This window comes from Felis catus, chromosome A1 (assembly GCF_018350175.1).
Source record: "Felis catus isolate Fca126 chromosome A1, F.catus_Fca126_mat1.0, whole genome shotgun sequence".
Classification (NCBI taxonomy): domain Eukaryota; kingdom Metazoa; phylum Chordata; class Mammalia; order Carnivora; family Felidae; genus Felis; species Felis catus.
Window position 1 is genome coordinate 114,009,457 of NC_058368.1, and position 24,797 is coordinate 114,034,253.

Below are 24,797 nucleotides of genomic sequence, written 5' to 3' on the forward strand. Positions count from 1 at the left end.
TGTTTTTTCTGCTTTTAAATGTTTAAATGGCAACACAAGGCTTGCAAAAAGTTTTAAATTATGAGAAGAAAAACTGGAAACATGCCAATCAATAAATTATGGTGTGTTTTTTTTTACTATAGCACACCACAGTCATATAAGATACGTGTAGAAATATGGAAGACCATCTTTGATGTTAAAATTCAGATATATGCATATGTAACTATTCATCTTGCTATGCAAGCTATATCTAGAAGTAGACTGTTAACACAGGTTATCCAGGCATTAGGAGAAAATGGGAGGAGCAATTTTTTTTTTCTCCCTTTACAATATGCTTTTTAAAAATAAGGGAAAAGATGCCTATTTCTTGCTCCCAATAGCTACATGATCTTAAGCATATTACTTAAATTAGGTAAGCCCATAGCTAACACATAACACAGAGATAACAGGATCTCATCAAAGAATTATTCTAAGGACTGAAATAAATCATGTACATAAAATACTTAACACAAGACACATAGCAAACATAATCAGTGGTACCTTTCTTATTTTTTCAGACAGTAATGAAATATCCTAAGTAATATATATAGCCATCATATGGAAAAACTGGTAAACATTTCTGCAGTAAAAACTAATGGAGAAAACAAAAAGGGAAGATAGTAATATAATGGTACTCATAGGTCATTAGCTATTATGTCACATATATTCTAGCTTTGAAAATTTTCAGTCAAATGTTTTCACTAAATTACCCTAAGGCTTTAAAAAAGCCACAAGGGAAGATGTACCTTTCTGTATGTATACTAAGAATTGACAAATACTTAAGACACCACAAAACTGGTACATTCTCAGTCTAGCACGTTTAACTGTGAGGTAACCATCTCACCAATTAAGTACACATTTGATCAGCAAGAACATATCTGCAAGGATAAAAATCACTGCATTGTTCATAACAGCAAGAGAAGAATAATTTAAGTTCCACCTCCCTTAAGCTGATTTTGCTGCTCTTGCTAACAGCAAGAGAAGAAACCTCATTCCATCAAAAGAAGGAATGTTTTAAGTTGTAAAAAGCCATACTATGGAACATTTACAGTTGACCCTATACAGTCGACCTGAGGAGCATACAAAAAAGAGCTAGCTGAATATACATCTATGAGTGATTATCCTTGAGGACTGGCTCATATTAGTAAAATACTTACTTTTCATTTAGTTTGATTTATAACCAGTTATTTGTTTAACCCTAATAAATTTATTTTTAAAATACACCAGCCCCAAGAGTCAATAAAACCTCATATTTTCTATTTCCTACTAATATTGCTATTTTCTGTAACTTGAATTACAATCCAAGTGTTATGCAACATAACAATTTTTTAAGTAACAAATTGTAGAAAGCAGGTTTCTTAGGTTTTACCTTTTAAGGGACTTTCTATTGAAAAAAAACCTTAATGTATTTTCACTTTTAAGAGAAAGCATAAAACAAAGGCACATCAAAGTAATCTGCAATGAGACATTAAGAAAAAAGCATTGCTCTACTCTGGTTTAGGGGCAATCTTTGTTGCCCTATTTCAGATGCAAACAAAACCAGGCCTTCTTAAACAGAACAGGATATTTCCCAGTGAACAAAACCTTACACTCATTAAGTTGATCAAAATGGGAGAGACTAACCCAAATGTTATCTTTCTGGGTAAAATCCATATACCGACTAGATGCAATTCTGATCAAATCAATCCAACATCCAAAAGCCCACTTTCAGTCAGCAAAGACACAGGCACACAAAATTTAACATAAAATGCAAATTCTCAGATTTGAGAAAAGCAAACACTTAAAAAGTAAAGAAGCCTATCAAATAACTGACACTGTCACTTCTGGTTGAGGAAAATAATGATAAATACTAAATTTTCAAGTAAACTCAATCCTTTAGCCTTGCTTAAAAACAAAAATTTATCGTGAAGCAGATTTAAATAAGAATTCTATGTTCAAAATCACTAAATTATAGGAGGAAACAATCAGTTTATCATTCTACAATTATCCCTATGAACATTAACCACCTGCAAGCTTAAAATTTAAAGTTACTAACAATCTTTAAATACCTTTGAAAACATTCAATTAATGATTACAACTGAATTTATACTAAAAATACTGTAAATGCAAAAGTTCTTCACAAGAGGGAGAGAAAAAGTAAGTTCATTTTTTATAATCTTTCAAATTAGACTCAAGCATGGCGCAAAAAAACTGTATTCAGTATGGACTAGATTCTGTACCACCTCTTCCCATGAATTCCTTCTTAAATTTTAATGTTCAGATAGCTCTCATAGGTGAAAGGACTTAATACAACTCATTACCCCCAAAAAAGAAAAAAAAAAAAAAAACATCAAAAACGCTTGCATAAAAGTTGACAAGAGGAATTCCATAAAAACTAAATACCACTATGCTTTTGCCTTCACTAAATAACCAGTCCAGATTACAGGAATCTGTAAATACATGACAAGGAATCTGTAAAGGTAAAGACATGACAAGGAATTACTAATATACCAAAACAGCACCTTGAGGTAAGTGTCTAATTAACAGGTAATCCTTTTATATAATTCATTATACTTTCTAGAAATCACTATGTAGGGAAGGCAAAATGATAACCTTATTAGACTTTGGAAACCCTCCAAAAGTTGGAGTGTTCCAAATGACCCAGAAGAAATAGATCTTTCCACTAAAGCTGAATAAAAGGCAGAGTAATAATTATAATGAAAACTTTAAGCGTATCATTTTCTGTATCTTAGACGCACCCAAAAATCAAGACTCAACTACCAAATGAAAAAGCCCACATGTAGTGTTTCACTAAGAGTGAAAAATGAATTTAAGGAAACCATAGAACCATTGAAGAGCAGAAGATCTGATGATATTTATTCAATATGCAAAACATCTATCCCATTTGTCACAGAGGTATATTTAAAAATTTGTAGCAAGCATCAGCAACTACTGAGCAGCCATAATCTAGCCTAGCAATCTTGACCTTTCTTCCTAGCTCTCAAAAGGAAAACCCTAGCAATTAAGATTTAAAAATTGGCAAGAATTAGAGATTAAGAAATATACGGTAAACAAGAACTAAAAAAATGCCAATGCTAAAATAGTCTTTTTTACTTTAAAGCCCATTAATATCGCCTCAGAAAGCTTACTATATACATTTGGGCTTTGGAATTGCAATGTTCAAGTTAAAAATTTTACCATAACATCAAACCAAGTGTACTATATTATAGGTACTCTGAAGCCACCCACCAGGTTATACATACTCTCACTCAATCATGTAAAGAATTGAATTCTTTATTTGTGATATCCATAAACGTTGCTATTCTATATTTCTATCCAGGAAAGCAATTTTCTCCTATATCATTGTTTTGTTTTGTTTTTTTTTTTATAAACAACAACTTGAATTCTATTGCATGAAAGGGCTACAAATATACATTTGTTAACCAAGCAGAATACACAAATATTTTGCTTTACAACTTGCACCTAAGACACCAGTACATGTAGCTGGTTCATTAGTTGTCATAGCAATTTGGGGCCACTGCCCAAGCTATGCATAGCAGTTTACATTTTCAAATCTCATGTAGAAAGGGCAATTGTGATATGGATTGTTAACTACATTCCCGTAAAGCCCATCTTAGTTACAAGAAAATGTGTAACCAAAGTCTGAACAGATTTTTGATGGCAAAACTTGTAAAACTGATGCAATTATCCTAAACAAGATTTTTTAACAAATTGTTTTGCAGATACACTGCCATTCTGCCAGTAGATGGTGCTACAAAGGTGGGGGGAAGGATTTCCAAGAGGACAACAGTTCAGCTATAGGAAAAAACGTTTAAATCTGCTCTGAAAATACAAAAATGCATTTAGTTTAAGGGTAAAATATAACCCTTATTTGTAACCATTCATTACAGACAAACCAGTAAGAGGGATGAAACTAGGCCATCTGAAAATTTTTAAACAGTTTATATGAATGAAAACACATGCTTAACACAAACTATTTCTTTCGAGCTACACAGTACATACTTTGAAGTAAATTCTCATAGAAAGAAGTGACCAACCATGTCAAGATGATAAGGAAATCGCTTAGTACAAGAGATGGATGCACAGGAACTTTAAAGATTTTAAAAAGCTACATCCACCACTTCAAAAGTTTTGCCTGTAAGGTTTAAAATTCAACATGTCACTAGAAGGGCAACAGAGAAAACAAAAACAAAAACAAACAAAAAAACAACCCACCAAAGGACCTTTTAAAGTTTCTCTAAGTACACATCAAGAATTAAGAGTTAACACGAAAAATTTTTAATATCCCTTAAAACGGTACGGAATGGATCCTAGAAAAAAAATGTTAGACATATACGGTCAAACACAATGATTTATTAAAAATAAAACGTAAAAATGATTTTTGTACATATGCTTCCAAATTTCAGGCATGGGATCCAAGTAGATTTCATAGAAAACGCTGTAGCCAGGTATCAAGTCCTTACAACAAAGTAAACTACCCCCCCACCCCAACCCCCGCCCCGGTTTTGCTACAGAATCAGCAAGTTCACTCCCTCCCCCCCAAAAAACACAAATTAAAACAAGACATTTTGCTAGTATAAAAACGACCAAGGTCCAAGTAATAATAAAAAAATAGAGTCCATCAATGACTGTAACACAAAAATGTGTATGTGGGGCCGAGTCCATCTTCAGAGGGAGAGACAAGAGAGGTGGCAGGCAAATAGGGCAACACCCCCAAGGATAAGCAGCCATAGAAGCGGCTCCCCCAAGGGCAAAATGGGGAAGGCGGTGGGAGAGGAAGGAACTCAGGAGTTGACCCTAGTTGGGTTGTTGAAAAGAGCTACCCCTATAGCCACTCCCAGGCATTTTTAGATTTTTAGAAGGAGCTGCCTCCATAACCACCCCCACCGCCATAGCCGCCTCTGTAAGGTCCACTGTTACTGCGACCTCCCCAGCTGCTGCCACCGCCACCGCCGCCGCCGCCGCCCTTCATGGGCCCGTACGAGGACTGGTGCTGGCTGTAGCTGCCGAAGCCGCCGAAGCCGTTACCGTAGTCGCTTCCACCGTAGGACGAACCGCCTCCTCCGCCTCCGTACGCGTTGTAGCCGCCGCCACCGCCACCGCCGCCGTAACCACCGTAGCTGTTGTAACCGCCGCCGCCGCCCTTAGACAGGCCGTTCTGGTCTCGACCACCGCCGCGACCCCGGCCGCCTCGACCTCCCCGGGAGGACCGGGAGCCGCCTCCGCCCCCACCGGAATGGATATCCTCCTTGGGGACGGCCTTCTTCACCTCCACGCGATGGCCCTGGATCGGATGGAATTTGACAACCGCGGCCTTGTCTGCCGCGTCGTGATTCTGAAAATACACGAAGCCGAAGCCACGCTTCTTGCCGGACTGTTTGTCGGCAATAATCTCGGCCTTTTCCACGGTGCCAAACTGCGAGAAATGCTCGATCAGGTCGCCCTCGGCCACGTCTCCCTTAAGGCCCCCGACAAAGAGCTTCTTAACCTTGGCGTGGGCACCGGGCCGCGCCGAATCCTCCCGGGACACCGCCCGCTTCAGCTCCACCGTGTTGCCGTCCACGGCATGGGGCGAGGCGGCCATGGCGGCATCGGCCTCCTCCACATTGGAGTAGGTCACGAAGCCGAAGCAACGGGAGCGCTTGGTCTGGGGGTTCACCACCACCACGCAGTCCGTCAGAGTCCCAAAGGCCTCAAAGTGGCCGCGCAGGCCCGACTCACTCGTCTGCACATTGAGGCCGCCGATGAACAGCTTACACAACTGGGAATTCTCCATCTCCACGGCCCGGGCCTTCCCCCCGCCCTGCGAGCTCCGAGGTTTCGCCGTCGCCGTTATCGTTGGCTAAGGCCTCCTCACAGCTTGGGCCCAGCTGTTGCTGGAGCCGCCACCGCCGGTCACCGACGGGGAAGGGAAAAAGGGAAGGGGAGGGAAGGAGGAAAAGAGGAAGGGGGAGGGAGGGGAGAGGTGCCGGCTAGACGGCGAGCCGAGGAGACTGGAAGACAACCAGGGCTGCCGCTGCCGCTACCGCTACCGCCACCGCCACCTCCGCTCCCCTATCTGGGCACCACACAAAGAGGCCGCTGAACGCGCGCGCACCCTCCCCGAGGCGTGCGTCACCGCCGACGTACGGCAGCCTAGCACTGCCCGCCAATCCCTGCGTGGCTCCCTCTAGTCCCGCCTACCGCGCCGCAGCGCCGCTCTCGGTCACGGACTCCCCGCCCTCCGCGGTCGATTCAAGCCCTCGGCCTGCGCTGCTCCCGCCACCGCCTCTACAGCCCCGCTCTCACTCCCTGGCTCCCCCGTGTGCCCTGACCGGGGACTCTCCCGGCTCCCCGCGCACCTCCGCAATTCATTTCCTCTCAGCCCCGCGGCTGTTCCCAGTGTTTTCCCCCCTCCCCTAGCCGTATCCCCTCGCCCAACTCCGCAGTGGCGTTCGCGCCAGCCCCTTGAGAGACATGTCAGTTCAGCCAATGATCGCAATCCGCTCGCGCCCACTTCCGTTTTCGGCCGCGGCTGGACGGGCGCGCTCCCCAGTGCGCGCTGGCCCCGGCGCCCCCTGTGTGGGGGACCTGTCTGCCACCCGACGCCTTGCCCCCGCCCTGGGCTTGGGAGTGGGGGTGAGCGGGGGCGCGCTGCGGGTCGTTCCCAACGGATGCGTCCTGGGGCGCCACGCGCGGGCTTTTTGAAAACTTGACTGTTGGGTTTGGGGGCTTGGATTTACCCGCCGCGTTTCGACCGGGCCGCTACACCTGGCATCCTCGCCGCCCCGCCCCCCTGTCCGCACAAAGATGGAGGGTAGAGGCCTGGGAGGGAAAGGCGGTTATTAACCGTTCACTGACGCACCGACGTGCAGTTAAACACTGGCACGTGGCCCGTCGCAAAAGCGAGCCCGGGGCCAGGTGAAGGACAGCGACGTGCTAGAAGCGCTTGCGATTCCTGACCGCAGAGTCGCGCGAGACCCCCCGCCACCCTGCGGCCGGCCTTGAAGCCCTTCCCGACGCCCTGCTCTGCCTCCCTTAGCGTACTCCCACAGCTGACATTTTCATTTTACTTCAGGAACACATCGTTTTATGCTTCTGTGACCTATGCGATGCTTCCTTCCCAACAAAAAACGTTAGCTTTTTGAAGGTATTTTACAACCGGGTGTCAGAGGATACCATACATAAATACCGCGCACCCCTGGGAACTACCTTACCTACCCTCAGGTGAAAATGCAAGCAAATTACCAAGGCTTCCATGTATCGAATCTTTGTGTCAAGCAAGATACAAGGAATAGGACATAGTATGAGACATTACATGACCAAGAGCCCCCAAAACCATGTGGTACTTCCTGAAGAAAAGGAATTCCTCACTGCATCCTGGAGTATTCAGGATTGAATGGTGTGAAAAGCTGAACTTGCGCTCCATCTCTGATTCAAAGGCTAGATAAAATTTCTACAGGGACTTTACATGAGCAAAATAAAGAGGAAAGGAAAACTATATAAGGTTCAAGGTACAATAGGTAGTTTGAAGCAAGAGGTTTTTGATAGAAAACCGTCTTTGGTAAGATAGGTTTAGAGTCCTTGATATTATGGAATGCCTTGAAATTTAGATTAAGTAGCTTAAATATTGCAAAGGCATATAGATAAGCTTGAAGGCTTGAGAACAAAACGAGTCTGGCACTAGATAGTGGGCAAGTCACTTAACCTTTTTTAAAAATGTAACCAGTTTTATTATCTGAAAATCAAAACAATAAATCACTCCCCTGTGTGGTAAAAATTAAATGAGATTCCATATGCAAACTCACAGTGCCTGGTACATAGTAAATGCTCAATTTATCTAACAAATATACCAGATGCTGGGAATATGGATGGCAGTCAACAGAGCCCTCACAAGAGCTTACATTCTACTGGGGAAAAGCAGACAATAAAAATGGTAGTCGGTAAAGCCTCAGACTCTTGATTTCAGGTCAGCAGCTCATGGTTCAGAAGTTGGAGCCCCGCAGAGCATGCTTGGGATTCATTCTCTCTCTCTCTCTCTCTCTCTCTCTCTCTCTCTCTCTGCCCCTCCCCCAATCGCACATGCTCATTCCCTCTCTCTCAAAATAAGTAAATTAAAGGAAAAAAGAATGATATATAGCCTGTTAGGTGATCAGTGTGCTCCTGATTAAGAGGAGGACAGCAGGAAGCTATTACATATTTGTTACAAAAAAAAAAACACACACACACACACACAAAAACAATTCAGATATGTCAGGATTTGCTAACTGACTGATGATAAAGAATGAGGAAAACAAAAGCATTCCTGTGTTTGAAATCTGGAACAACTAAAATTGCAGCCTGACAAACTAAGAAAGGAAAGTGTTCTAGAGGGAGTAGGGGAGATGATGAACTGAGTTGTTAATGTTTAAGGTGATATGGGATATTTATAGGGCACTGTTTTCTGGGCTGCCCAAGACTACAGCTCATATGAAAGATTAGACCTTTAGAAATAAATTTTAGAGTCACGCACACACACACACACACACACACACACACACAAAGTTACAACAGTAAAAGATGAATTTCTGAAGGAAAGAGAATAAGATCATAACTTATTTTCCCATCTAAACTGTAAATTCCAAAGTAACAGGTCTGTCCTACATTGTTTCAAAACATAATCCTCCATACCACCTAATTAGGAATCCATTATGGGGTTAATTTCTCTTGACGAGGAAAGCTTCTGAGACACTTTTGTCTGGTTAAAAACCTTACTCACAGAAGGGACTTACGGGATGATGGGAGGCAACACAATCCTGTTTGAGAGACATTATGAAGCCAGGATAAGTGCAAGGTAATTGGGATGTTACACTCTTTTTGGAGAGTAGATTGGTAAAGTTGGGGATGAATAAGCAGTGTTATACAAACACTTAAATGATGTAGTCAATCTCCTACCCCTCAGATCATTCAAGAAGGAAAAATTTTTTTTTATTTTACCTTTCAGGTAATTGCCTGAGTTTGTTTCTTGGCTTTACCTTGCTTACCAGTGCCTTAGCCTTCAAAAACAAAACAAAAATTAAAAATACAACTGAAGTTTAGGGGCACCTGAGTGGCTCAGTCAATTAAGCGTCCAACTTCTTGATTTGGACTCAAGTCATAATCTCACAGTTAGTGAGTTTGAGCCCCTTGTCGAGCTCTGCATTGACAGCGTGGGATTCTGTCTCTCCCTCTATCTCTCTGCCCCCCTTCCTGCTCTCTCACTCTCAAATAAATAAACATTAAATAAATTATATATATATATATATATATATATATATATATATATATATCTGAAATTTAGACATTTCCATCACTCTTACAAGCTTGATTACAGTAACATAATTGAACATGGTAGTTACACAACTCCTAGAACTACACACTAAAAAAGGTATATTTTGGGGCGCCTGGGTGGCGCAGTCAGTTAAGCGTCCGACTTCAGCCAGGTGACGATCTCGCGGTCTGTGAGTTCGAGCCCCGCGTCAGGCTCTGGGCTGATGGCTCGGAGCCTGGAGCCTGTTTCCGATTCTGTGTCTCCCTCTCTCTCTGCCCCTCCCCCGTTCATGCTCTGTCTCTCTCTGTCCCAAAAATAAATAAAAACGTTGAAAAAAAAATTTTTTTAAATAAAAAAGGTATATTTTACTGTACCTAAATTATACCTAGAAAAAAAAGGATGGGGGGAGGGTAGGAGGGGGAATGCAGAGAGAGAATCCCAAGCCGGCTCCATGCTGTCAGCATGGAGCCTGACACAGGGCTCCAACTCACTAACCATGAGATCATGACCTGGAACAGAAATCAAGAGTCTGACGCTTAACCCACTGAGCCACCCAGGCGCCCCACCTGTTTTGTTTTTAAGTTAAAATTAAATTTGAAATTTTAATTGTTTAAGGTACCACCATTCTGTGGTATTTTGTTATGGAAACCCTAGCAAAATAAGACATGTTCCATTTTTATTTACTCGAGGTACCTTCCAAGAGGGTGCTTTCCGTCATTTACGATGAGCTTCAGTCTTTCTAATGGACTCTTTCACAACTCATATCAAAAGCCTTAAAATTTGACCCATTCTTTCACACCAGTAATTATGCCTCTGGAAATTTATGCTAAGGAAATAATTGAGGATCTGTGTGAAGATTTAGCTACAAGTATTTCAATATTGCTCAAAGTAGGAAAAAAATTGCAAACTGCCTACTTTCTCTCAAATAGCTAATAAAATAAGGAAATAATTATTCCCTAGCTAAAAATATTATGAAGCAGTTAAATTGATATTATAGAGGAAAAATAATGACTTGTGTTTGGATATGAATCTAATACCACCATGGTGATGTGTGAAACATCACATTACTTATTTTACCAAATTAAGTCTGATTCTGAACCCCATACTTGACAGAATGGCATAAATGTCAACAAGTCAGGGGCACCTGGGTGGCTCAGTTGGTTGAGTGTCTGACTTCAGGTCATGATCTCACAGTTCATGAGTTCAAGCCCCGCATCTGGCTCACTGCTGTCAACACAAAGCCTGCTTAGGATCCTCTGTCCCCCCTCTTTCTCTGCCCCTCCTCAGCTCACATTCTCTCTCAAAAATGAATAAACATTTTTAAAATGTCAAAATGTCAGGGCGCCTGGGTGGCTTAGTCAGTTAACCATGCAACTTCAGCTTAGGTCATGATCTCACAGCTCATGAGTTTGAGCCCTACATCGGGTTCTGTGCTGACAGCTTGAAGCCTGGAGGCTGCTTCTCATTCTGTATCTCCCTCTCTCTGCCCCTCCCATGCTCACGCTCTGTCTCTCTCTCTCAAAAATAACTAAACATTAAAAAAAATGTCAAAATGTCATCATTGGGGCTCCTCTTACATTTTTCACTCAAAGGCATCTGCCTCTCTCTGCTTCCCCTCTTGGGCAATGTAAGACTAGTACTCTGAATAAATGCTTTTTGTTTAAAAAGTATATCAAAAAGCCACCACAAGAATTGGCGTTAAAAGGGACTGTCTTGTGGTGCCTGGCTGGCTCAGTTGGTAGAGCATATGACTCTTGATCTCAGGATTGTGAGTTCAAGCCCCATGCTGGGTGTAGAGATTACTTAAAAAAAAAAAAAAAAAAAAGTTAAAAGGGACTGTCCTGAAGCAAGAGAAAACACAGACCTATTTAATCTGTGGAGATATTAATTGTATCTTGTTTCACTGCTTGTGTATTCCTTTTCCTTGGATGCAAAATGTAGGCTTTTAGAAGGGAATTATATTAATTTCCTTCACATGGGAGGAGATGTCAAAGAACAAAGGCATGGTATAAAAAATTATAGCTTCCCAAGTTTAGGAGAAGTGACCAAACAAAAGGTATAAGTTTCCAATTACAAGGTAAGTAAGTCCTGGGGATGTAATGTACTGCATGGTGGCTGTAGTTAGCCATCATGTTTTCCATATTTCAAAGTTGGTAGGATAGTAGATCTTGAAAGTCCTCATCACAAGAAAAAAAAATGTAATTATGTATGGTGATGAATGCTAACTCAACTGTAAGCATTTTATAATATATACATATATCAGGTCATTCTGTTGTATATCTAAAAATAATACAATGTTATAGGTCCATGATATCTCTATTTTTAAAATTAAAAGTTTTTTTTAAAAGAAGTAACCAGAAGCTTCTGGCTTTTTATCCACTGGAGGAAATGGTGGCCCAGCAAGTATATAGCCCCACCAATCCACCCCACCCTGCACGCGCACACACACACACACACACATACACGCACACCAATGCAGGCTGGTCATGAATTATTTTGAAAGCAAGGTAAACTGCCTTGGTCGTGGGACCAAATCCATGTTCCTGACCCCAAATAAACCTGGAATTCTTATATGTAAAACTCCAGTAACAATAGATACTAAATTTCCAGCCAGATGTGTAGGAGGTTGTGGTGGATTATCAGAGGCAGAAGATGTTACAAACTTAATGTTTTGTGTCCCCCAAAATTCATATGTTGAAGCCTAATCCTCACTGTGCTTTGGGGGCGGTACTTTGGAAGGTAATTAGGACATGAGAGTGGATCTCTCATGAATGGGATTTGTACCCTTATAAAAGAGACCCCAGAGAGCTTTCTAGTCTTCTATCCTATGAAGACACAACTACAAAGGAGGAACCAGGCGTTTATCAGATACCAAATCTGCAAACACTTTCATCTTACACTTCCCAGCCTCTAGAACTGTGAGAAAGAAATTTCTGTTGTTTATAAGCCACCCAGTCTCTGCACTGTTGTTGTAACAGCCTGAATGGGCTAGTTCAGAAGACTTAACAATTTCACATTTCTCAGAATATCTCTGCCCTAAAATACACATACCCAAATACAAACACATGCACAGACTCACACCAGAATATGAGCCTTCTAAAATAAAAGCATTTAGAACATTCCATTTTCATTTACTCACCATTTCACTTAATTCATTCAAGGGCTGGGTACTGGGGATAAAAGTCCCTGGCCTCCATGAGCTCAACAGTCTTGGGAGAAGAAGTAGTACAAGAGAGGTTGCAAATACAGTGTGCTAGAACAGAAATGGGCAGAAATCCAGTCTGTAAATTCTTCTGAAAGAAGCTAAGTTCAGAAGTAGGTGTAAAAGACAGGCCTCCGAAAAGGTAATGGCATGCCAAGTACAGGAAATAGTATGTATATATACTGTGTTTGGAGTTGCACAAGTAAATCATCAAAATTGTGACGATGTATTAGCTTCCTATTGTTGCTGCAACCAATTACCACAAATTTAGTGGCTTAAAAACACAAATTCAGGGGTACCTGGTTGACTCAGTCAGTTAAGCATCAACTCTTGATTTCAGCTCAGGTTATGGTCTCAAAGTTTGTGAGATGGAGCCTTGCATCAAGCTGTGTGCTGACAGCGTGGAGCCTGCTTGGGATTCTCTCTCTCCCTCTCTTTCTGCCTCTCTCTCTCTGTTTCAAAAATAAATAAATAAACCTTTTTTAAAAAATAAAAATAAATTAAAAAATTGAAAAACAAATTCATTATCTTATAGTATGCAGGTCACAAATCAAACACAGCTCTTAGTAGGCCAAAATCAAGGTGTTGGCAGGACTGTGTACCTTTCCACAAGTTACAGGGTAGAATCTGATTACTTGTTTTTTCCAGCCTCTATAGGCAACCCATATTTCTTAGCTTTTGACCCCCTTCCATCTTCAAAGCCATCAACAGCCAGTTGAGTCTCACACTGAATCATTCTGACATGGACTCTTCTCTCTCTCAGATAATTCACGAAAATTATTTTATTTTATTTTATTTTATTTTATTTTATTTTATTTTATTTTATTTTATTTTATTTTATTTTATTTTACTTTATTTTATTTTACTTTATTTTATTTTACTTTATTTTATTTTATTTTATTTTATTTTATTTTATTTTATTTTAGAGATAGCGTGTGAACAGGGGAAAGGGGCAGAGAGAAAGGGAGAGAATGGGAGAGGGAGAAAGAGAAAGAGAGAGAGAGAGAGACAGAGAGAGAGAGAGAGAGAGAGAGAGAGAGAGAGAGAGAGAGAGAGAACCTTAAGCAGGCTCCATGCTCAGCATGGAGTCCAACGCAGGGCTCAATCCCACAACCTTGGGATCATGACCTAAGCTGATATCAAGAATCAGACATTCATCTAATGAGCCACCCAGGTGCCTCAAAAATCCTTTTATTTTTTTTTTATTTTTTTTTAACGTTATATTTATTTTTGAGACAGAGAGAGACAGAGCATGAACGGGGGAGGGGCAGAGAGAGGGGGGAGACACAGAATGGAAGCAGGCTCCAGGCTCCGAGCCATCAGCCCAGAGCCCGACGTGGGGCTCGAACTCACGGACCGCGAGATCGTGACCCGAGCTGAAGTCGGACGCTCAACCGACTGAGCCACCCAGGCGCCCCTAAAAATCCTTTTATTTTAAAGTCAACTGATTAGCAACCTTAATTCCATCTGCAACCTTAATTTCCCCTTGTCATACAACATAATATAGACATACATTGCAGGGATTAAGATGCGGACATCTTTGAGGTAACCATTATTCTGCCTACCACAGATGGGAATAAAAAAGAAGTCTAGAAAGGTAAGCAGGGTCTGGACCAGAAGTACTATGTATGTCTTTTGAAAAATCTCCTGTCTTTAATTCTATAAATAACATGATGCCACTGATGAGTTTTAAGGAAAAGGAATACAGAGATTTGCATTTAGAAAGAGACTATGTGTGGAAGAAAGATTAGAGTAGGGTATGACTTGAGAAATGAGCCCATTTAGAATACCCTGCAGTGCATAATATTGGTTAGCATCTCCAGGGCCAGAAGTAAGGCAGAGGTGGGAATGATGAATTATTTGAGAGATATTTAAGAGTTGGAATTGATTTGATGTGGTTATCAACTGATTTTAGTGGGTTAAGTTTCTTATTTTGTGATAAGATAGATCATGGTTTCATTCACCAAACTAGTGAATTTTAAAAAGGAGACAGGTCAGAGAATTGTTTTAGAGTTGTTGAGGCTGCTGCTGCTGCTGCTTTATCAGCCATAGATTGCCTGTCATTAGGCTTTTAGGTCACAGAGAAATATCTTCTTTTTTTTTTTTAATGTTTATTTATTTTTGAGAGAGAGAGACAGAGCGTGAGTGGGGGAGGGGCAGAGAAAGAGAGGGAGACACAGAATCTGAAACAGGCTCCAGGCTCTGAGCTGTCAGCACAGAGTCAGATGTAGGGCTCGAACTAGGGAATGGTGAGATCATGACCTAGGCCAATGTCGGATGCTTAACCAACTGAGCCACTCAGGTGCCCCTAAATATCTATCTTTTTAAGCCTCTCTTACATAAACTAATTCTAACTCATACAAAAGGATTCCATGATCTCTACTTGTGTCTTATAATTACCACTGGACCATCAATGTTATTCAATGCCTGATGCTATTTGTTTACATTACCTTACTGAGTCCTCACATGGATCTTGAGAGGTGTATTTTATTATTATGCCAATCTTTCAGCTGAAAAAACTGAGACTTTATGATATCACAGTGCCCACTGTCTGCCTACTATATACTATCCCACACAAAAAGTTTGTGCCCAAAATGCCAGGTAATATAAATGCAATGGACTGGAAACAGAAATAATCAGGTATAAGAATAAGGAGAAGGAGGGGTGCCTGGGTGGCTCAGTTGGTTAAGCTTCCAATTCTTGGTTTCAGCTCATACCTCTCACAGTTCATAATTTCAAGCCCCACATCAGGCTCTGCACTGACAATGTGAAGCCAGCTTGGGATTCTCTCTCTCCCTTTCTCTCTGCCACTCCCCCACTCACGTTCACACTCTCTTTATCAAAACAATAAACAAATAAAAATTTTTTAAAAGAATAAGGAGGAGAAGAAATATTCATATCCTTCTGAACTTCTTTATCTTTCTCAACTTCAAAATTAAAAATTCTTTAAAATTTCAAGGAAGATATTACCAGTTTTACATCAGTAATGTGCTTACTTAACTTCACCTGGGCATGTATTGTCATAGTTGCAAATGACAATTTAAGCAGAGAACACTGTTGAACCAAAATTTGAATCTTTCAGTGTGAAGAGCCACAAAGGAAAAACCAAAAAATGGAAGGCCAAAAGGCAAAGTCAGAAGGAAAAAGGATAAGATAAGCCCCACCCTGAAGAAGATAAAATCTAATGAAGAGAGCCTTAGAACTTTTATTCTAGAACTTTTCTTCTTCTTCTTCTTCTTCTTCTTCTTCTTCTTCTTCTTCTTCTTCTCCTTCTTCTTCTTTAGACCTTTTATTCTTTATCTCCAAGTGATTCAGGAACTACAGTTAGAAGGATTTCATGAATATGCAAACTAAAACATGACAAACTAAACACATTTTCCATAGCTTCCTCCTAAAAATCCATTAAATAAAGGAAAAAAAAAATTAAAGGGCATAAACCTTTGTTAGGGACTTAGTACCTCCCCACAATCATATCTTGAATCCTTAAACCCCTAATGTGACTGTATTTGGAAAGAGGGCCTTTAGGGAGGTAATTAAAGTTAAAAGAGGTCATAAGAGTTGGGCCCTAATCCAATACAACTGGTGTCCTTATAAACAGAGAGACACAAGAGCCCTCCCTTTCTCCATGGGTACACAGCAGAGATCATGTTTGAACAGAGGATGAAAGTGCTGTCTGCAAACCAAAAGAAGAGGTCTCACCAGAAACCAACCCTCACATAGTACATTGATCTCTGACTTCTAGCCTCCAGAGTTATGAGAAAATAAAATTTTGTCATTTAAGCCAGCTAGTCTATGGTAGTGTGTTATACAGCTACCTAGAAGATAAGCGTTTGGGTGTAGGTGTATCAGACCTCACTCATTTGTATCTTCCAAGCTGCCTGTACATATCTTGCCTGCATTTCTCTAGGCAAAATAATACCAGATTTAGTAATTTACCTATGAATTCCATAAGAGGGTCACAGAATTATATTTCTTTAACATTACATAAATTACTTAACTTTTGGCTTTGAATTTTTTTTTAATGTTTATTTGAGAGAGAGACACAGAGACAGAGAGAGACACAGAGACAGAGAGAGACAGAGGATAAACAGGAAAGGGGCAGAGAGAGATGGAGACACAGAATCTGAAGCAGGCTCCAGGCTCTGAGCTGTCAGCACAAAGCCCAAGGTGAGGCCCAAACTCATAAGCCGTGAGATCATGACCTGAGCTGAAGTCAGATGCTTAACTGACTGAGCCACCCAGGTGCCCCTGAATTTTGACTTCTATTTATATTACCCTAAAACCTTACATTTTTTTCTTTTTTTTTTTTTAAAGTAGGCTTCACACCCAGTGTGGAGCCTAACATGGGGCTTGAACTCCCAACCCTGAGATCAAGTCCTGAGCTGAGATCAAGAGTCAGATACTTAATGAACTGAGCCATCCAGGCACTCTAAAGCTCACATTTTTTAATGTACTATTTTTACTTAGTCCAGTAAGAATTTCAATTTTTTTGAATATTTCCTTCAGCAAATTTATATCGGATATTTTACTCTCCATGAGGCATGTATCAAATCAATATGAAAATCAAGTTTCTAATTTTACCTGTTAAATCCATCTTCCCCTTCTAGTTTCAGCCTGTAGTAGAGTCGGGTATGTGGGCAACTTATAAATCTTCTCTTCCTCACTTATACAGAAAACTTGTGCAATGAGATCAAATTTCCATCAACCTAAAGAGTGACAATACTGAGTGAGATTTCATTTGTAAAGTGTTCTATACTAAGACCTATGAAAGAAGTAACATTCATACACGATATACATTTTGAGTCTTCAGGTATCTGGTCCCTCCTCACTTCTAAATTCATACTGAATAGAGCAAAGAATAGGTTAGTCTACTCAGTAAACTACAAGAGTGGTATTTAATTGCAACTGTTTAGTGAATTCAGATTACATATAAAGCTTCTGTGAATAATTAAGGATCTAAACAACATTTTTAGTTAAATGTTATTTATTATCATAATACCAGCACATTAACAAAGAAAATATTTTCTCAAATAAAACTAGGAGAAGAACAGTGGAAAAAATAAAAATAGCCAACACTTATCTGAGCAACAGTGTAATGATGATTAGAGCTATAAAATCAAGAACTGCATGCTCCTTGAGGAACTTAATTCATATGATACTCACTGGTTGAAACCTCTCAGTATATACAGTGGTGATTTGTTTGTTTGGGACTGGCCATGTACATGACCTAACTTATATGAAATCTATTTTACTTTGTTGCCCAGGCTTCTGAATATGGTCTATTTTCCAGCTCTGAAATAAATATATAAAGCACAAAAGCACTTTTCATTCATCAGTATCAATTAAAGGAGTTTCTTTCAAGGATTAAAACTGCACATAATCTGTTAAAATTCTAATAATTTTCTAATTCCCATGTAATTTTCATTGGGTTTAGGAGATTTATTTTTAACCTGGCTCTCATATGATTATCTATAGCATCCAAGCAAAATCAGCAATACATTTTCTAAGTTTCATCACAAGTTTGAGTATGGTTTTATACAAACACTGCATTGCTCTTATTGGCACATTCAAAAATTCTACTAGAAATCCTAAGTCACATTATATCTAAGCATTTACTGTTGTTTGTTTTTTCTTGGATGATCTAGATCTTTATTTTCATTTTTTTTATTTATTAATTTTTTAAAATTTATATCCAAGTTAGTTAACATTATAGTGCAATAACGATTTCAGGAGTAGAATCTAGTGATTCATCACCTACATACAATACCCAGTGCTCATCCCAACAAGTGACCTCTTTAATGCCCCTCGCCCATTTAGCCCTTTCCCCTACCCACAACCCCTCCAGCAACCCTCAGTTTGTTCTCTGCATTTAATAGTCTCTTATGATTTGTCCCCCTCCCCGTTTTTATATTATTTTTGCTTCTCTTCCCTTATGTTCATCTGTTTTGTATCTTAAATTCTACATATGAGTGAAGTCATACGATATTTGTCTTTCTCTGATTTCACTTAGCATAATACACTCTACTTCCATCCATGTTGTTGCAAATGGCAAGATTTCACTGTTCTTGATTGCTGAGTAATACTCCATGTCGATGGACATTTGGGCTCTTTACATACTTTAGATACTGTCAATAGCGCCATCTAAGCATTTACTGTTGATAAGTCTCCTCATCAACCTGAATTTCAATTTTCAAAGCAACTTCTTATTCTACACCCTAGAATCTTAAGAATAATAGAGCATGGATTACATGCATTAATGGCCAAAACTTTCATCTCACACATGCGGCCCAGAGAGCTGAAATGGTATGTCTAGAGCCACACAAATAGGTAGTGGCAGAGTTACAACTTCTAATCTGCAGTCAACAACTTTTTCACACATGCTAATCCCGTAACACTCTTGCTGGTACAGTTTCTGTGTCGCTTTCCTTATTTAGAAAATAAAAACATTGTTAAAGCAGAAGATGGATCGTCATTCTGTACTTTCGGTTATCATTTATCTGAAGTCTACTGACAGCTTGTCACAGGTAAGTCTCAGGGCTCAATTTCTCCTGACTCAAATTAAAAGAAATATGAGGTTTGGGTATTTGAATGAGATTTTGCATCTAGAAGATAAAGCTGCAAGAAAACTGAAACTAAACTGGTATTTACTCTAGACCTGCTCCTGCCCTAACTCAGCTTAGGAAGCAGTAGGAAAGGGGAGCGAGCAGAAAGGCACCTTCACCTACCAAATGGCAGACTAACTTGTTCCTTCCTCTCCACTATATTTTAGCTTTTGGGTTAGAAAGAGTAATGGAAAACCAAGTTTGTTGAGACATCCTGAGTTCATCCGGCATTAATTTCTAGAGGCATGTATCACACAACAATATTCCACTTCTTTTACAGAAAGGGTACAATTAAAGACTTAGGCTGAATTTTTTACGGAAAAAAAAATGTCTTTTCATGTGTAAGTAATTTTTCCAAGATCTTAAGAGCTACAAACATGTATGGGTAAGAATGAAAGTCACTTCATACTTCTAGGTGAAAGAAAAACCATATTCTTTTTCTATTATCAAATTAAATCTCATCCCAAGCCATCACTCCTTAGGTTGATGGAAATTTAACTTCAGTCAATACCGGGGCCACGTCCTGTCCCAAAACAAAAACGTCAGATTTTACACAGTCCAGAATACTCACAGATAATCCTCTGACCTTTGGTCACTGCTGACAGGTTCTTTGTCTAAGACCACAGGATCACTGACGGGAAGATGGTTCTGCTGCTTCCTGAAACTTACCTCTCAACTGCAGCTGGAACTCCTTACCAAGGGCAGGAGCCCCAACACAAATATTGAGGTACCCACTTTACCACAAAGTCATTCCACAGTAAAGACAGGTCACATTCCCAAGAGGTTACAATGGAGCAGCACAGAGGGACTGGATCCTGGTTGCCACTACTCTGTGGAGTTCTCCCTCCCCAAATAAATCTCTCTTTGAGTTTCCAAAGTAGATTCTCCTCTTGGATTCCTGCTTCTCTCCCATCTTGAGACTACGTAGCATAAGCCCTTCAAAGACTCTACCTTTAAAAAACAGAAGGCAACGGTACTGCTTTGGTCCTATGGAACAAAAGCTCAAAGAAAGAAAGCAGAAAAGCATTCTTGGAATAGGGCAGGAAAACAGAAAAGGCAAATTAATATCTCAATAAATTATCCTATCACATGTGTCCTTTTTGCCAAATTATTTGAGAGCAGATACAAAAGAGGCCACCTTCTCCAACCCTCTTCACATTTCTGAGGTGTGCCTTCTGCAGGCGTAAGTTTACTTACTCTGTGTCTAAACTCTGAGGTCAAGAAGCATCCCGGGGCAGTTTCTAGACATCCTCATTAATGTTGTGCTCTTGATTATCAGTTTTAGGGACATAAAAGTGAACTATCACATGTCCCCCATGTCAGTGAATGACACCACCATCCAGCTGAGGTTACTAGATGTCTTTTCTCTTGACAGCTAGACCACCACCAATTCCACACTTTCCAGATACAGTGAATTGTTCTCAATTCTCCTAAAAGTCATACTCTCTGAGCTGCAGGCCTTTGCATATGTGACACCCTCTGTCTAAATAATGCTGAACAGGCTTTTTCAGAGTATAGTGCAAATATACAGAAGGATAATATTTGTACAACCTCAGTGATAAACTGGGAAGAATTTGGATTATCTATATAGGCCTTGTTGAAAAAAGTTCAGTAGGGAAGATATTCAATAAGATATCAAAGCTTTTTCATGAGAAGCTTTAGCTTGCTCATTTATACATAACAGTTCTTTTTATTTTAAAATAATTCCAAATGTATTCAAAAGTTGCAACAATAATAGTACAAATAATTTTTATCCTGAAACAATAAATTGCCAATATGATGCCCCAGTGCCCATGCTAAAACTTTAGTGTATAATTGCTATAAATAACATTCTCAAGCACCCGAGAGGCTCAGTTGGGTAAGCATCTGACTCTTGGTTTCGGCTCAGGTCATGATCACACAGTTCGTGGGATCAAGCCCCGTGTGGGCTCTGGCTGACAGCACGGAGACTGTCTGGGATTCTCGCTTTCCTTTCTCTCTTTCTCGAAATAAATTAATAAACTTAAAAAAAAAGAACATTCTCCTCCATAACTACAAGACAACCAATACAATCAGGACTAATGCTGACCTATCATTATCAACTAATCCACAAGCCCTGTTTCAATAATCATCTCAATAATGTGAAGGTTCTAGTCCAGGAACACGTGTTGTATTTAGTTTTCATGTCTATTTAAGTCCCTTTCAATCTATAACAGTATACAATCTTTCCTTGACTTTGATTAGGAGCCCAGTTATTTTGTATAATGTCCCTCAATTTGGATTTGTCAGATATTCCCTCATCATTAGATTATTTATTTGGGGCAGGAGTATCACTGAGATGACATGTGCACCTATCAGGTGGCATATGATTTCTATTTGTGTCATTACGGGTGATATTAACTTTGATCACTCAATTAAGGTAGTATCTGCCAGATTTATCCACCGTAAAGTTGCTTTTTAGTCTTTCGTAACTACTAAGTATTTTTCAGGAAGGTATTTTGAGAATACATAATATCCCCTTCTTTCACCCAACTTCCATCCACTAGTTTTTAATATCCATTGCTGCTTCCTGGCTCAATTATTACGATGATGATTTTAAAATGGTAGCTTTCCAACTCAATCATTCACTCCACACTTGTTAATTCTCTCACCTCAATTATGTATTCATTTGTTTATATCAGTATGGACTCATGGGTTCCTATTTATTCAATGGATTATGAACTGATGTTATTATTTATTTTGATGCTCAAAGTATCCAGATTTGGCGACTAGAAACTCATTCAAACTGACATCTGCATCCCTCTGACTTGTTCCCATAATTCTTTAAGCACTTTTTACTTTCTTGCTTAACAAGACATTTCTGGCTCATCTTGGACTTTCCCTGCCTGACGCTGAAATCAGCTATTTCTCCAGGTAGTCTTGGTTCCCTTTAGTGGAGAATGGTGCTTAGAAATCAAAATATGGCACTATATGGGTTCACTGCTATTAGGGGTACTACTGGTCCCAGAGATGGGAAATATATGGATGTATGTATACACAGAGCATATTATTTATACACATATATCACATGTACATAATTCATGCATTTACATCAACATCTCCACATTTATCTATGTATCTATCAAACCCTGAGTTCACATCACTACCTCCAATTCCAATCCAGTAATACAGAATTATTGAAGTTTTTTTTTCCTATTTCATATTTAGAACTCTCCTCTAACAGTGAAAAACTTGGCTGCTATTATCCTCAATATATTTAGTTATTGACTCAATCCTGCCTGTATGTAATCAACTTCCCACCCTGCCACCATCATCTCACAAAGAAGTCCTCCTTACCCTGTTCAGATTCTGATACATTATTGGCCCATCACTGCTGCCACATGCCCCTCTCATATGGATGCCCCCCTAATCCTACTGGGCTTCAATACCCTGTGCCAGGTGACTCCAGCCTTCTGCACACATTCTCTCCCCCACCCCAATCAAGCTCTGACAGATGGTGCCAGGCCAGCAATCACTCTTCTCACCCCACTTAGGTAGCCAATGTTTATTAGTGAGCTACCACCTCCCAAACTAAATACCTTATTCTTCTCACTCAAGCTCCAAATTCTTAAGCAAGATCACTGCTGTCATCATCATCCTGTGCCAGTAACCTCTTCACCTCTCTCGAGCTTCCAACAACCAAACAGGCTGCTCTCTTCTTCCCCCTCATAGACTCCCTCCTCACTCCACTCATGTTCTGATACCCCATGTCAGATAGCCCCTTCCCCCTCCCACCCAACTCTAATGCAAATGCCTAGTTTGCTTAGCCCTACTTAATTGTTTAAATTAAATTATTTAAAAATGAAGAAAAGAAGGAAGAATGTAAACAGGTTATAAATGAAATGGCCACGTGCAATTATTGCTAAAGAATTTTTAATGATAATCTCTTCAATTTTTGACATTCGCCATCCACAAGAAACTATTTGTGGGTAGGTACATGAAAATTTTTAAATTTGTTATAAACATTCTAAAGTGAACAGTCCTATTTATAATTGTATCAAAAAGAATAAAATACCTAGGACTAAGCTTAACCAAAGAAGTAAAAGACCTGTACATTGAAAATCATAAGCTACTGATGAGAAAAACTGAAGATCACACAAATAAAATGCAAAGATATTCCATGACCATGGATTGTTAAATGTCCATACTACCCAAAGGAATCTACAGATTCAACATAATCCCAAACAAAATTGCAAAGATATTTTTCACAGAAATAGAACAAACAATCCCCAATTTTGTACGAAACCACAGAAAACTGTGAATTGCCAAAGCAGTCTTGGGAAAGAACAAGCTAGAAGCAGCATAATTCCTGATTTCAAACTCTATTACAAAGCTACAGTAATTAAAACAGTATGATACTGGTATGAAAAGAGACACAAAGATCAATGGAATAAAACAGAGAGCCCAAAAATAAACCCATGCATATATGATCAATTAATTTATGACAAAAGAGCCAAGAGCCAAGATTATACAATGGGGAAAGGATAATCTCTTTAATAAATGGTGTTGAGAAAACTGGACAGCCACAGGCAAAAGAATGAAACTGGACCAGTGCCCCAAACCATACATAAAGATAATCTCAAAATGGATTAAAGATTGAATGTAAGACCTGAAACCATAAAACTCCTAGAAAAAAACACAGAAGGCAAGCTCCTTAACATCCGTGTTGACAACAATTTTTGGGATTTGACAACAAAAGCAAAAATGAACAAGTGGGAGTACATCAAACAAAAAAGTTTCTGTTGATTTCATCAAAAAATGAAAAGGCAACCTATGGAATGGGAGAAAATATTCACAAATCATATATCTGATAAGGGTTATACAAAATACATAAAGAACTCATACAACTCAATAGAAAAAAACCCAATTTAAAAATGGGCAAAGAAGGGAGTCTGGGTGGCTCAGTCGGTAAAACACCCAACTCTTGATTTTGATTCAGGTCATGATCTCAGGGTTGTGGGATTGAGCCCTGTGTCAGCCCTCACTGGGTGTGGAGCCTGCTTAAGATTCCCTCTCTCCCTCTCCATCTGGCCCTCCCCCCACTCATGCCACATGTGCATGTACACTCTCTCTCAAAAATAAATTTTAATTTTAATTTTTTTAACTTAAAAAAAAGTTTTAAAAATAATAAAAATGGGCAAAGAATCTAAGTAAAAATTTTGTTAAAGATGACATACAAATAACCAACAGGTGTTTGTTCAACACATGAACAGCAAATGAAAAAGTGCTCGGGGCGCCTGGGTGGCGCAGTCGGTTAAGCGTCCGACTTCAGCCAGGTCACGATCTCGCGGTCCCTGAGTTCGAGCCCCGCGTTGGGCTCTGGGCTGATGGCTCAGAGCCTGGAGCCTGTTTCCGTTTCTGTGTCTCCCTCTCTCTCTGCCCCTCGCCCGTTCATGCTCTGTCTCTCTCTGTCCCAAAAATGAATAAACGTTGAAAAAAAAAATTAAAAAAAAAAAGTGCTCAACATTACTAATGATCATGAAAATGCAAATCTAAACCAAAGGGAGCTATCACCCCTCTCCTGTTAGAATGGCTAATATCAAAAAGACAAGAAATAACAAGTGTTGCCAACAATGTGGAGAAAAAGGAACTCTTGAGCACTGTTTTGGTACAGCCACTATAGAAAACAGCATAGAGGTTCCTTAAAAAATTAACAAAAGAACTACCCATATGATCTAGCAATTCTACT

The 24,797-nt window shown here is 39.8% G+C and overlaps 2 protein-coding genes across 14 annotated transcripts in view; both read right to left on the reverse strand.

Annotated features, from left to right (window-relative positions):
• The window catches only part of KLHL3 (kelch like family member 3), a 282,390-nt gene that overhangs the window by 134,747 nt on the left and 122,846 nt on the right, over nucleotides 1-24,797 (reverse strand). For 10 of the 13 annotated variants that reach the window (XM_019832598.2, XM_019832575.2, XM_045059495.1 and 7 more), the window contains exons 3-4: nucleotides 17,070-17,194; nucleotides 12,426-12,539 (exon numbers count right to left, since the gene is read on the reverse strand). Coding sequence is in view for 4 of the 13 variants with exons in the window: in XM_019832568.2 (XP_019688127.1) it covers nucleotides 12,426-12,428 (3 nt within the window). In the remaining 9 variants the exon portion in view is untranslated. Of the gene's footprint in view, nucleotides 1-12,425; nucleotides 12,540-12,787; nucleotides 12,833-17,069; nucleotides 17,195-17,651; nucleotides 18,169-24,797 lie in introns of those variants that run through there. The other 3 variants (XM_045059426.1, XM_045059458.1, XM_045059430.1) reach the window with 3 other exon arrangements.
• HNRNPA0 (heterogeneous nuclear ribonucleoprotein A0) lies at nucleotides 4,352-6,141 on the reverse strand. Its single transcript, XM_011282239.4, has one exon. It carries the CDS (start codon nucleotides 5,792-5,794, stop codon nucleotides 4,874-4,876), a length of 921 nt encoding a protein of 306 aa, XP_011280541.1. The 5' UTR covers nucleotides 5,795-6,141; the 3' UTR covers nucleotides 4,352-4,873.

Excerpts from the sequence above, each read along its gene's own strand:
- HNRNPA0 (XM_011282239.4), bottom strand. The coding sequence starts at position 5,794 with ATGGAGAATTCCCAGTTGTGTAAGCTGTTCATCGGCGGCCTCAATGTG.